Below are 13,239 nucleotides of genomic sequence, written 5' to 3' on the forward strand. Positions count from 1 at the left end.
ATCTGGCAGCGAACACGGGCAGAGCCCAACTTCGTCTCCCCCACACGGTGCAATGTCGGACAGTGCGTCCGCGGCACCGGGGAATGTACATCCTAGGGTCGATGAGCACGAGCGTCGCGCTTTGCGCACGCTATCAATGACGAGTGGCCTCTTTCAGGATGTGGAGGTGGTCGACTACGAGTCTGACACTCCTTTTCCCGGGTGGAATGACGAGGAAGGCGAGCCGCGCCAGCGGCGTCAGACGAGCCCTGCTTGCGCCTTGCGGACACCGTGTCCGTTTCCTGACTTCTCGTCACCTGAAGGACGTGGTGTCATCACCAATAACCTCGATGAGGCACAGAAGCGGCAGCTGGAAGCTGCCTGTAAGGCGGCTCTGATGCGTGCCCATCCACGGCCTGTCATTGACCCTCGTGTAGAAATATGGTTTCCGCCCGGCGGATCCCGCTGTGGAAGTGAAGGACGCGGTATTTCGACCGTTACACCTCCACATCATCGGGCCTCCGGCCATTACGGAAGATGATCTTGCCCAACGGAAAGCTCTTCGAGCTCGTTTCTTGGTTCCACAAGAATTTTCGTTGGAAGCTTATCGCACTCGTCTGAGTGCTTAATGAGGTGGCTCTCGTGTACCCGCAATGCGGACAATACCTGTGGTGCTCGCCCCTGGCGAAACCGCTGCATTTGATGAAGAACACTTTAAACGATAGGTGCAACGGCACCGGAAAGTTTCGAGTCCTTCGGCATGCCAAACACAAAGTCCATACTCATGGACTACCAACACTCGGAGAGTACCGGTAAATTGGCCAACGGCAACGCCGCATTCGGAGAGGGTTTCACCCTTTGACACGTCTCACACGTGCGCATGAATGTGCTCGTTCATTTGTACAGCTTGGGCCATCAATAGTGGCAACTCACAGAGCTGTACGTCTTCGCACGACCGGGATGACCACTAAGTGGGGTGTCGTGGGCCTCCTCAATATTTCAAATCCTCGTCGTGAAGAACCACAATTCGTGGCGTATCCGTTGATTCGGTGCCAATCCATAGCTCAACGAATATCGGTGTAACCGTGTGCTCAAACGCACTGACAATTTCGTGTCCAATTTTCAAATTCCTTGCTCCCGAAAGCCTAAAGCAGCGCTACACACAAACTGTCACCCCCGTATGCGGCGCGGATCTAATCCGTCACTAACGACGTCACCGTCTAGACATGAACAAGCTCATTGTCCGGTCTACGTCACAACGCATCAGCCAAAGCATTTTGCTTTCCTGGCTTATTCTTCACCTTGAAGTCATATTCTGCAAAGAGGCGACTGGAATACAAAGTATCTCGTATATGGACTAAATATACATTAGGACAATACAAATTTAATGACAAATGGTGATAGATCTTCAAAAAAAATATGTTTGACGGCTGTGTAATATTCCTTCTCGGTAAAACTGACCTTTTATGATATTTATTCCACGAAGAAATCGCTTTCAGGAAACGCGAGGCAAATCCCCGAGAGAGTTCCATAAATTCTTTGAATATGAAATAGGTTTGATTGCCCATGCAGTTTTGCGTCTCAAATGTTTTGCTCACGATCGATGCCATTGAACACTTCTTTTAGTCAATCCACAAGCTTTGTGACCATTAGTCGGTCGCTTTTTTCAAAAAAAAATATTATTTTGACAATTTTTCGAGATTATAGAGGTACAGTCAGCAGGAGGCTTTTTCGCATTAGTAACATTTTCAATCCCATCTCGAACGGCCTCAACATGGCATAGACTGTCAACAATTTATACAGGATCTCGCCTAGCTTGCACTACCTCAGCACTAGAGTCCGGCATTAAATGTTTGCCTGGTAAAAGTGTATTAATCTTGAGACTTAACTCGAAGAAAAAGACATCTTGAATAGAAGGATGAGCATCTTCGGGAATTCAAGAGCGCAATTCAATGTAAACGTGTTGAAATTATTCAACAGCAGTCTGCTGCACTAAAAGTGTCTCGATGACCTTGTAAATCTTCGACACTTTTGCTGACGTGAATGAAATCTTCACTACAATCGCGATTACAATCCACCAACTCTTTGTTGTTTGTACGCTAACTCGTCACTGGACGCCGTTTTCGACCACGCCACGGGAAATTCCCGACATAGTAGCCAATTAAGTGGCAGAAGAGATGTGAACATTTTGTCTGCATTTTGTCCACAGATTTTTTTGCCGACGCGACAATGAAATCAATGTGGTCGGCGTCTTGTCGTCTTACATTCAGCAGATGCTGTAAAGTTGGATATGATGTAAGCTAATCTCGACACAAAGGACATTAAATCGAAAAACATCTTAGCCATGACAAAGAATTTTAATGAGGTAGAGGTCTCAAAAGCATTTTTTGGTAGTACGAACGAGACCTGTCGAGCCTCAGTAGATGCATTAAAGGCCACAGATAACGCACATTTTGTGCTCAAGATTCCAACAATACGTTTGATTGATAGTCTGCAAGTAATCGCGGCATAGAAAGCATATTCGCAAACACCGTGTATTGTTGCATTTCGGATCGCATCAGTAGCAAAAGGAAAGAGATACGGCGACCGACGAGTCAGGTATCCACCAAAAAGAAATTAATATTGTTAACATGATTACCATCATCCTTTAGGTTCAAATTGCAAAAGTGCATTGTAACACATTTTTATGCCAAAACGAATCTCCGATAGCTAGATCACCAATCGAACTTGACGACAATAGTCACTGCTTCAAGCCCGTATTAAGAAAGGCAAAGTGTTTAAAAATTCGCGTATTGAGGTACTTCAATTTCTTTTGTAGACGCTGGAGCTGCATATATATGTCAACTTGAAAAAGCGGGGCTTCACACCACCTCGATTTCGAAGATTTCTCGGCAGCGCCCTACGACTAAAGCTTATACAGAACCGGTGACGACCTGGAACAGCTCCGGGTTACGAGCAGTGATCAAGAGACCGTATTGCAAATTTGCTAATGTAGCCTTCCGGATACCAGCGTTGATGTGGGCGCTTTGCAGCTAATCAGGCATTCAAATAGGCACGGGGGTATGATAACGAAATCGACAGGAATGAATAAATTGAAAATCGGAACTCCACAACAGGAGCGATCTATTGATTACAATATACACAAAGAGCGTCCGCAAAGTGTATATAAGCAGGGCGAGACCGAATTAGTTTGCGCTCTATCAGGAAGCGGTAACTTCTATCATTTGGATCGACAATATTGAAGCAAGAACACAAAGGTATCGAATGATGTACCTATTTTATTCTAAGAATGCTTAACAATGCAATGTCGCCAGCGAGACGCAAGATTTGGTGGAGTTCAAAACTTAAATCCCAAAATTTTAATTGGGTTTCACGCCCTTGAGTTTACCAATAGTTTTGCCCAGGGCTACCTGCAAGAAAGCACCAACACATATGAGTGTCATTACTAGAGGGAGACTGCAGTCATCAACTCACCTTGTCACCTGGTTTAATGGTAAATTGGAACGACGCAGGAGCTTCAAAGATCAGCACAACTGTAGACCCAAACTGAGCACCAGAAGTTAGCAAAATAGCAAATTTGCGAGTACGAAAGCTATCACACCTTAAACAGCGCAATTTCCTCGCCACGCAACGTGTCCACCTTGCTGGTATAATTAGTTGCTAGACACTGACCAACCTGCTTATCTTGTTCATGGGTATTGGTCCGAAATCCTGGCTCCATTGTTAAAACAATAGAACCCACGTTCAAGGCACCAACAGCAGTCAAGGAAAAAAAACCATGCTCCCATTCACCCAAAAGCGCAACACGCTCATTCTCCAGATACAGGCTCGGTATTCGGTTAGCTGCGAGATGATTGACAGGAAACAGGTTACCGGGAAAATGGCGACGCGTCTCGACTTTCCAGTCGACTGGGGCGTGAACGCGATGGTAATCGCCCGGGGCTAGATACAATACACAGTAATACACTTGTTTACCATTCGACCCGGGCGTTTTAGCAGTGAAGAAGGGCGGGAGGCCGCCGAGAAACTCATCAAGTCGGTAGCTCGAGCCCTTTATTTGTTCGAGCGTCGGCACATCGGCAGAAGAGTTTACGAACCCAACAGAAGCTACCGCACCGTCCACCGGGCTGGCGAGATGGTGAGGATCCGTAACAAATGGACGAAGCCCTTCCTTTAGCGGGCGTGAGAAAAATTCACCTAGATTTGCATAGTCCTGCAGCGGATATTTCATTTCAGTTAAATTGCATTTGAAGATAGTGGCCCACGACTTGTATACAGGTTTGCGCATCCAACGTGGCCTGCAGTAAAACACAAGCAATCATTACTATAGATGTAGCAAGCAAAAATCTAGTTAAATTTGCGTACAGCTTTTTGTTATGCACCTTTCCCCAGAGACGACTAGCGGCTCGGTATGGAAGAAGTTTTAGAGACTGTAATTGGCCCTTCGAGGCCATTTTGTCCGTCGATGTGTGCATCTCAACCGTTGTGTAAAGTCGTCGCAAACCTGACGCTGGGTTTGTAGCGATCAACTCGTCCGTCAAGGTCTCCATCTCCTCCCATTGCTGAAGGCTGATGAGCGCGAAGCCAATGAGCGCGAAGCTCATGGTGACTAAAAGCTTCCAGTTTCGTGTTGGCATGCTGCTTGATGTTTCCTTGCCAAGACAAACTTGCTTCTGATTCGTCTGTTGCGAGACTTGGTACTGCTGCTGAGATTTTGAGGAGCTGCGGCAGTATGCAGCATAACGTGGACTGCGGCTGTTTGAAACCATGGTTTCGTGAAAGCAAATGGTCTGTGATTCAGCTCTCCGCATATGTGGCAGTATAGAAAACTCAAGTAACGATCTCAAATTAATTTCCCAACTTTCAGGCAAAAAAGTTGTCTCAGATGCAACTCGGAGACTCATTACTGACTGACTAATTAAAGTATTTGTTTCGTAAAGTTTAGCCATTTATTCAAACATATATTAGTTTAAACAAGTTTTTTGTATACTGTTAGTTCTAATAGTCCTAAAAAACACTTCTAGTAGTTACAGCAAACATAATTGTAAATAGGCTTGTAAATTTGCCACATTCTGAAAAGGGTTATCACGCCTTGTAATAACATTTGGCGAGTCAGTTCGTGCCATGCCATTGTGTCGATTGCTGTTCTGGTCACTGGGACAGTACATGATGTGTGAACATGGCAAACAGCAATATTCCAACTTAATATCTTGTATACAGCACTGGAACTTGGCGCTGACAAAACATTTTTTTAAATTAGCGAAGACCAATTATCCTTTTTTTGTTTATTTGTAATTATGGGGGCTCCAAGTGTCATCGAGGGTGTAGGTACATAACTCTCCATGGTTGTCAGAGTGTAACAAGCAGCTTTTTGTATATACGATACATCTTATGAGCGCGAAATAACTTAATTTGAAAGAGCCAAGACTAATAGCAAGTTTAACACAACCTATTAGATTATGATAAATATGATTACTTGTTTCGTTTGCTTTGCATAATTCACCTATTGCTGAGAGCCAAATTTTTATCATTTAAGGCTTAGCTATGATGCCATAAAATTATATTTTTTAATAGTCTGACGCGATAGATTATTCCAATATTACGCTACGCAGACTACTATATTATATTTAACAGGTATTATAACTCTATGCTCACATTGACTTCATAATGTTCCACTTTGCTCAGCGCTGCGCCGGCCGTGGTAAGCACCGTCGACACTTCTCACAACGGCGCCAGAACAGAGGATCGAATGATATTGAAAATCCCTCAGCCAGTATATTTCCTGGCAACTGGAAGATTCCAGCCGCCATTGGCTTTGCGCTTATCGGTTTTCTGCAGTGGCAGCATCTAAACCACCCGTCGGATGAGGAACGCAAGAAGCGTCCAGCATCGGCGTTGCGTCGACTTCCCGGCGAAAATACAGCGTTTGAGAAAACTATGGCTACGGAGCGCCAGATGCAGTCACTTAAGCTGTTTCCAAGCCGAGCCGTCAGCCGCCTCTGGGGGCAGGTGCACGACAAAGAATTGTACAATTGAAGTAGTAGCAAATTATTGATACTTTTGGTAACAAACCTCATGAGTTTATATGCTATTGCGACTGAATCGTAGGCCACGGTGGATGCGCAAGCCCGTTTACAAGGCTTGGACTGCTGTATTCAAGTGCAATTTAGACGAGATGAAATACCCACTTGACGACTACGCAAATCTGAGCGAATTCTTTTCGCGCCCATTAAAGTCGAACGCTCGGTCTTTTGACTTTGCTGTCAATCATCTGGCCAGCCCCATAGATGGTACAGTGGCCTCTCTGGGGGTTGTCACCAATTCAACGAGTAATGTGCCCACGCTTGAGCAAATCAAAGGCGCGCGTTATCGACTTGATGAGTTCCTTGGTGATCTCCCCTCTTTCTTTGATGAGTTGAACCCAGCATCCAAAGACAAGTCATTATTTTACTGCGTGCTGTACCTAGCCCCTGGCGACTATCATCGCATCCATGCACCAACCGACTGGCAGGTAAAAGAGCGGCGTCACTTTCCTGGAAACCTCTTTCCTGTCAATCATATTGCTGCTCGGCTGATCCCGAGTCTCTTTGTCGAAAATGAGCGCGTCGCACTGTTGGGTGAATGGAAACACGGTTTCTTTTCCCTCACTGCCGTCGGTGCTTTAAATGTGGGCTCTATCACTCTCGCGATGGAGCCGAATTTCGGAACAAACACTGCTGTGCATGATAAACAACTTGGCCACTGCTTTAAAAACGTTTACGGTGTCAAGATGGACGCAATGCGTGGTGAGGAGATGGCACAATTTAAGGTAGTGTTACTTCGCCAAACTGCAAAACTCATTTATTCTAATTGTCGTCATTTATAAAAATAACAGTTGGGGTCTACTGTCGTGCTGGTCTTTGAGGCTCCGAAGTCTTTTCAATTTACAGTCAAACTGGGTGACAGGGTGAGTCGTTAAGGCTGTTGTGGAGATTTATATTGGTACTGGACGGTCACTTTCTTTTGATAATGCAGGTGACTCTGGGAAACTGCATTGGTGAAGTGGATTAAAAAACAATAATTAGACGAACGTTGACGAGTATATTCTCACTGTCGTGAATTTTGATGTTGACGCGGTAGCAGCCAATTCTGACCTCCTATCTGATGCTTCAATCTTCTGACAATGAGCGTAGAAATTAAAAAAAAGGTTTCAACTACTTATAAAATACATTGTGTACAAAACACTGCTGTTTGTCATCAAAGCTACTTTTACACGACGCACTTAATTGTATTGTCCTTTCAAGAGTTACGTGCTTCAATACATAATAATAAAAACCTTAAGTAATGAATCTGAAAAAAGAGGTGAATTCATGTGGGAATATAAAAATTTCCTGAGCTCTACGCTAAAAAAAATCAATATTCTTCAAACCAATAAAAGCGAATCGTAAAGTTTCCATTCGCATTATTCCTCCAAACACCGCTAAGGCTCCAGCTGCTAAGCATCCAAAGAGTCACAGCCAGAGCTACCTGATTCACGCCAGCAACTCACCAATGTTTACCCTCTGTTACTCGTTTACTTTTTTCCATCGTAGAACAAAAAATACACGCTAAAGAGGAACACGCCAGTCATCATCGAGAAGGCGGAGGCATAGTAGGGATACGCCGCAGGAATAAATCTTTCATACTCGTCGTGTTTAAATGGTCGAAGCGAAACCTGAGTAGTCGTGAAAATCGTAGAAAGACCCAGACGGCGATACATCACACGAAAGAGAAAGATTCCATACACATCGGGCGCCTCAAAAGTCACCGAAAAGTGACCCTGATCGTTGTGATTCATCGTCGTGCGTACATGAGGATCGAGCATGACAAATTCGAGCTGGACATCATCTGCTTTGTATGGAACCCATTTTCCATCCTTTAGCTCGTGAAGATCCAACGAGTATGTCAAGTTGTCCTTTACACGGTACACAAGTGAGTCACGCGCTACCTCTGCATCCGGATAAAGCGTGATTGGCTGGTCACCACGATTCGCATCGCTCAGCATTTTGGCAGGTTGCGAGCCGTCGGCACGGTGGTGTTTCACATTCGTCATCCGCAGCACACCGCTTTCCTGAAATCCCCACTTGACAACGTGTTCGGTAAACTCGGCATTAGCAAAAGTCTTGTTGTTCAAATACTTGTTACTAAAAAGGTCGAGCGAGCCACTGAAGACGAGACGGGCATTGTTGCGGCTTTGGACGGCAGTAACGAGGCCAATTTGATTTCCGAAAAGGAGGTCACTAGACACAATCTTTTCTGTAATGGGCTTGACCGGGTTGGCTGAGTACGCGGTGGTTGGTGCCGTCAGCACATGAAAGGCCAAGATATTGTTCGGCTCGAGGGACATACCAACACCGGAAAAAGCGACGGGTCTAGGATTACCGGCCAGCGATCCAACCACACGCTCTGAAGGGACGAAATCTATCGCAGCTATCACCGAATTGTAAATATCATCGTCGTCAGCAATAGGGTTGACGTGGTCAAGCACAACATTCCCCTTTTTTTCAAACTCGACGCCGCATTCAAGCGCAAACTCGCGCTGTACCTTGGTCAATTTCTTGCCAGCTGCTAAAAGGACATTACCACCCTTCTCTACAAACTGCATTAGGTTCGATTTGCGCAGGGAGTCTAGCGCTTTTTGGGGCGTAAACAGCACCAGATTTTCGTATGTGCGCTCTCCATAACTTTCCAGCTTAAGTGGCTGCTTCTCCTCACCAGAAAAATATACCAATTGATGGCCACGATCTAGGATAATACAACAGCGTGAGCATAATTATGAGCAAAAGCGACTATTGATGTCGTACCTTCAAGTAGCTTGAAGAATTTTGAGTGTGTTTCCTGCAGCTCAGGGGATTCTAACACAACTGCTGTGCGCACAGCGTGAGCGACTGGAAGTGCCAGCACCAAATTGAGCACCAAGCGAAGAATGCGCAACACCATTCTCGTGAAGTTATGATGATTATTACGTGGGGTCGATCTAGACTCGCCGCGTGTCAATCTTTATATACCGGTATCGGGAATTTGATATGTTTTGTGGATGATACCAAACTGACTCCTAATATATGAGTATTAATGACAGTTGGTCTTATTTACAAGACAACTTGTACAGTTTTAAAGAAGTAAAAAGTGTCAAACTACTAAGACCTAAACCCTGTTCCCTGCAATGGCATTGCTGCGATAGTACGCGTCAACAAACGCGCAGGAGATAAGTTCGTGCGCTTCTTCCAGGGGAACCGAGAGCGTCTGCCGTAACTAGGTGTCTAGTTAGCTTTGCTATTTCAAGAGCACTTAAATGTAAGATATATCCTAGCAGGCAAATACTAAATATTTACTATTTGTAGTAACAAGATTGTCTATTGTTTGCCAAGCCGCTAATAACCACAAACGAATCCCCATAATCTTCATACCTCATTTGAAGGATATCCACGATTAGCCAAAACGTAACGTATATTTCTAACAATTTTGTTACGCACACAAGATTACACCACATTACACCCTCCACCCGGACCACACTGATGCTCAGTCTCTAAAAGCACTGCGCAATAATAGACTACTCGGCGTGCAACCTTTGTGCATGATGTTCTACTCTCTGCACTTCGTCATGCCTGCTCCCCAAAGCTTTTTTGCAACGGAATAGAGTCTGATCCCGTGCACCAAATCAATCGCTCAACGAACCCCAGCCATACGCGCCGTCTTCGCGCATTGCTGATGTGGTCTCTGGTGAGAACAATCTCGTAATGACTTTCCGAGTCGCGACCAAACGCTCGGTAGTACACGGTCTAGCTCAGCCTCCCGTTGCACAATCTCGAATGTCATGCCTTTTTCCATCGTTTCGACACCCCGGAGTGCTTTTGCGATGATGTCTAGCTCGTCACTGACGAGCCAGACCTGGTTCGAGAAGCCTAGATTGCTTTACTGCGAGCACAAGAATCACGCCGTAATCACGGTTTTACGCCGTCACAAATTGTTCGCCGCGCTGATACAGAGAGCAGACACGCCAATACACGTGGGTCCCCCGCTGTATCAAGTGCAAGATGAGCGCGAAGCGGTTACACCGCAAGTGCTTTTTATCCCCACACGTAGTCACTTTTCGGGAGACCTATCTCGCTCTGGAGCAGTAGTAATTAAGGAGACCCTTTTTATGAGAGATGGTGTTCGGGCACTGTAATGCAAGACTTTCGCTGAGTGTCAGACTTAGCGCGCGCACTCGTTGAGTAAAATATGCCTTATCACCCGTCTTGATGCTTTACAAGCCAGTGTCAGCAAATTAGAAGTGTGCTAAAAGCATCATCTCGGGCTTTACTTTACAAAGTTCAACGCGCGGTGTCGAATCTAGATGAGGTCCGAACACCTCATATTCTTGCTGCCAACAGCCCCGCTTGTCTCCATGGGACAGCTGTTACATCCACCAACCAAGTGTCGGGCTGACAGCAAAATCGGTCATCCACTCGGTCGTGGGAAGCGTGCTGCGATGACAGATTCTACCTTTTATAAAAAGGGGTGAAGGTCGAGGGTGCACTAGTTTGTAAACCGCCACGGCACCGGGGCAATCTCCTCGAAGTGGATTCTCAAACTCCGACGGATTTTCTGATGGATGGTAGCCTATCCATTTCAACACATATTGTGTATAAGCCGGGTGGCTTAATGCTCCGGTAAAGAAAAGTTGCCCTCTTTCATCGAGCAGAGCCGGCGGAAGTCACCAATCCGCGGCTAGCTCGCGCGAGCTCTCACAGCTGTGACGGTAGAGCGACTTTCTTTGAAAGTCACGGCGTGAGTCCGTGACTTGAAACATCTACGTCTCGGATTAGCTTTCTTTTGTTATGATCGACCTGCTAGACATGGGGCACTCTCTGCGGCTTAAAATTGCGTCGATGATTTGGAGTAGAGGACAACTCAGCCTAGGAAATGATGAAGAGGCTGCTTCATTTTCAACACAGCCCTGCATGTCCGATTAGCTCGTAAAGCGCATCGTGGTATGAGCTCACCGATTCATTGTAGAACACAGGATCGCATACTCTCAATCGGTTTTGGATAGATATCCAAAGTCCAGCTCAAAAATTTTCTTGTTAAGACAGTGAATAGCTTGAAGTAGCGCGGTCACAACTGGGTCCTACAACTCGCTGACACTGCATGGATGGATGGGTCAGCTGAATTTAACCAAATTTTTTGCTCCATAACATATATGTATGTGCCCCGCCTGCCTCTGGTATCAGCGTGTTAGTCATGTATTTTTTAACTTTCGGCTATAACGTCGTGCGGCCCTGCGCATAACGCTCAATCATATGAAGCGGCATGACCCACCTTGCTGAAACGGTTCACCAAGACCGAAATACTGGTATTACTGGATGCGTTGTTCGAGAGGCCGGCCATGAATTCATGCTGATGGACCGACAACACTTCGCTAAAACCTGCAAATGACGAATGTATCGCCGCATCCGACAAGGGTCCGTTGACACGTTTCACACGTGCGCAAATATGTGCTTACCAACTTATACATGTTGGGCGACCAATACAGAGTGCTCACGGAATGGTGTTTTTTCTCTTCCAAGATGACCACCCAAAGGAATGTCATGTGTATCGTATAATATTCTGTACTCGATGTCCTATTCATGATGTGTTACTGCACACTGAGTGCCAACTGGGTCAGTGCTGTGATACAGCACGCCCTGGAATAAGGCATAGCGGTGCAGACGAAATATCGACGCGCTGTCGCCCTGTAAGAAGCATGTCAGAAATCACAACCAACTCATTTTCCTTCATACAGATGAAAATTATTCGCCGTCCTAGTCCATAAAAGACTGGGCGCTTGAAATTAGCGGTCTCAAGGTGGGACAATCTGTTCTTTTTTCGCCGCTCGATGGGGACGCTGCTGGACTTGCCCTACCAACGCATGTTCATTGTTGGTGAACGCTTCTTAGCATTTACCGACACCTGCGTAAGCTGGCTGTCGGCCAGCTGGTCAATTTGTCCCGGGGACAGGTACTCGAACATTCGATGTGTCAACATCACAAGGATTGTGGCCCATTCACTGCTCGGTCGTGGGATTGTCTACAAGTTTTACCAGGAGCAACAGGAGAGTCGTATTCACTTTAAAGAGAAGGCTTTGACAGGGTGCCAAGAAATGGTGTGCTCCTGCTAGGAACAAAACAGAGGTTCTAAAGTGCTGGTTCGCTCTGCTGCATTAAAATGATATATTTAGGATGAATGCTACGTAGGTTGATACTGAGCACATAAAATCTACTAATCACGAATACTTTGAGCTATGTCGTGCGGTTAGCAGACCCGATTTACTACGGAGATCCTTTCTTTTCGAAATTTCATCATCTTCATAAAAACCAATAGTTGGTACTGATGAACTTTCACAACTGCAGCTAATGTACAACAGCGTGTGTTATGTTATTTGTATAATAGTGCTATGTTGTATTTGATACAATTGTACCAAGTATGTAAGTGCTAAGCATGCGAGATTACATAACTTTCCACGTTACACCTCATTACTTGATGCTTGATAAAAAAAGCGGTCGATTTTAAATATGGCAAACATGCAGAGGCTCATTGAGAAAATTATCCGGCGACAACTTACACATGAGTAGTAGCGCTTTACCTTCACTAGCTTCATGGAAAGATTCAATCTTGCTTGCACTGTGTATCACGATCACACTATAAAAGGCCGTGAACTTCACACAGTACGACAGCTACGTTGAGCGCTACTGATGCTGAGACGAAAGGGTCTTTACCGTATTGTCGAAATCAATAATTGCACTGCTGTCGTTACCCGCATCTGTCGATTGTGAGAGTTGTGCCTGCAAATTCAGGTACCGTTTAACGTCTACATGAACCTCAATCTCTTTATATATTACCAACCACCTCGTTGCTTGAGAATATTCGTGTTGTCGCATGCCGAATTTTGCCTAATTCTATGCTTCTACAATACTTAATGTAATCTAACGCTGATGAAGCTCTCTGGGCTCGTTCACTCCAGTAACAAATACTGGAATGAATAGCTTCAAGGACATTAAGCTTTCTCTTTGCGACATCCTTCACAGTATTAAGCAGCGAGCGAGTAACATCGATATGATAACCTAGATTAACAAAATGCCTCGTACTTAAAGTGTCACACGAACAAAAGTTTATTTATATGGTAAGAACTGAGCTTCGTCACTTGTTAGAATTCTCTTAATATTGTGGCACGGCGTATTATTGATCAGCATTAAAAGTCTACTAATTTTGAGCAGTCTTTAG

The 13,239-nt window shown here is 45.2% G+C and overlaps 4 protein-coding genes across 4 annotated transcripts; 1 reads left to right on the top strand and 3 right to left on the bottom strand.

Moving 5' to 3' along the window:
• Positions 1 to 3,338: 3,338 nt before the first annotated feature.
• Positions 3,339 to 4,748, bottom strand: PHALS_02673 (phosphatidylserine decarboxylase; the record flags this gene model as incomplete). The annotated part of the gene is made up of 4 exons (XM_024717098.1): positions 3,339 to 3,389; positions 3,454 to 3,525; positions 3,581 to 4,277; positions 4,345 to 4,748. 4 exons carry the CDS (start codon positions 4,746 to 4,748, stop codon positions 3,339 to 3,341), a joined length of 1,224 nt encoding a protein of 407 aa, XP_024582631.1.
• An 898-nt stretch (positions 4,749 to 5,646) lies between these two features.
• PHALS_02674 (Phosphatidylserine decarboxylase) lies at positions 5,647 to 7,029 on the top strand (the record flags this gene model as incomplete). Its single annotated transcript, XM_024717099.1, has 5 exons — positions 5,647 to 6,005; positions 6,088 to 6,269; positions 6,447 to 6,787; positions 6,854 to 6,925; positions 6,994 to 7,029. 5 exons carry the CDS (start codon positions 5,647 to 5,649, stop codon positions 7,027 to 7,029), a joined length of 990 nt encoding a protein of 329 aa, XP_024582632.1.
• Positions 7,030 to 7,531: 502 nt separating this feature from the next.
• On the bottom strand, positions 7,532 to 8,937 carry PHALS_02675 (RxLR-like protein; the record flags this gene model as incomplete). Its single annotated transcript, XM_024717100.1, has 2 exons — positions 7,532 to 8,742; positions 8,802 to 8,937. The coding sequence occupies 2 exons, from the start codon at positions 8,935 to 8,937 to the stop codon at positions 7,532 to 7,534; spliced, it is 1,347 nt and encodes a 448-aa protein (XP_024582633.1).
• Positions 8,938 to 12,524: 3,587 nt separating this feature from the next.
• Positions 12,525 to 12,896, bottom strand: PHALS_02676 (uncharacterized protein; the record flags this gene model as incomplete). Its single annotated transcript, XM_024717102.1, has 2 exons — positions 12,525 to 12,674; positions 12,735 to 12,896. 2 exons carry the CDS (start codon positions 12,894 to 12,896, stop codon positions 12,525 to 12,527), a joined length of 312 nt encoding a protein of 103 aa, XP_024582634.1.
• Between the last annotated feature and the right edge of the window lie 343 nt (positions 12,897 to 13,239).

Source organism: Plasmopara halstedii, assembly GCF_900000015.1.
Source record: "Plasmopara halstedii genome assembly, contig: Scaffold_2061, whole genome shotgun sequence".
In the NCBI taxonomy this organism is placed as follows: Eukaryota; Oomycota; class Peronosporomycetes; order Peronosporales; family Peronosporaceae; genus Plasmopara; species Plasmopara halstedii.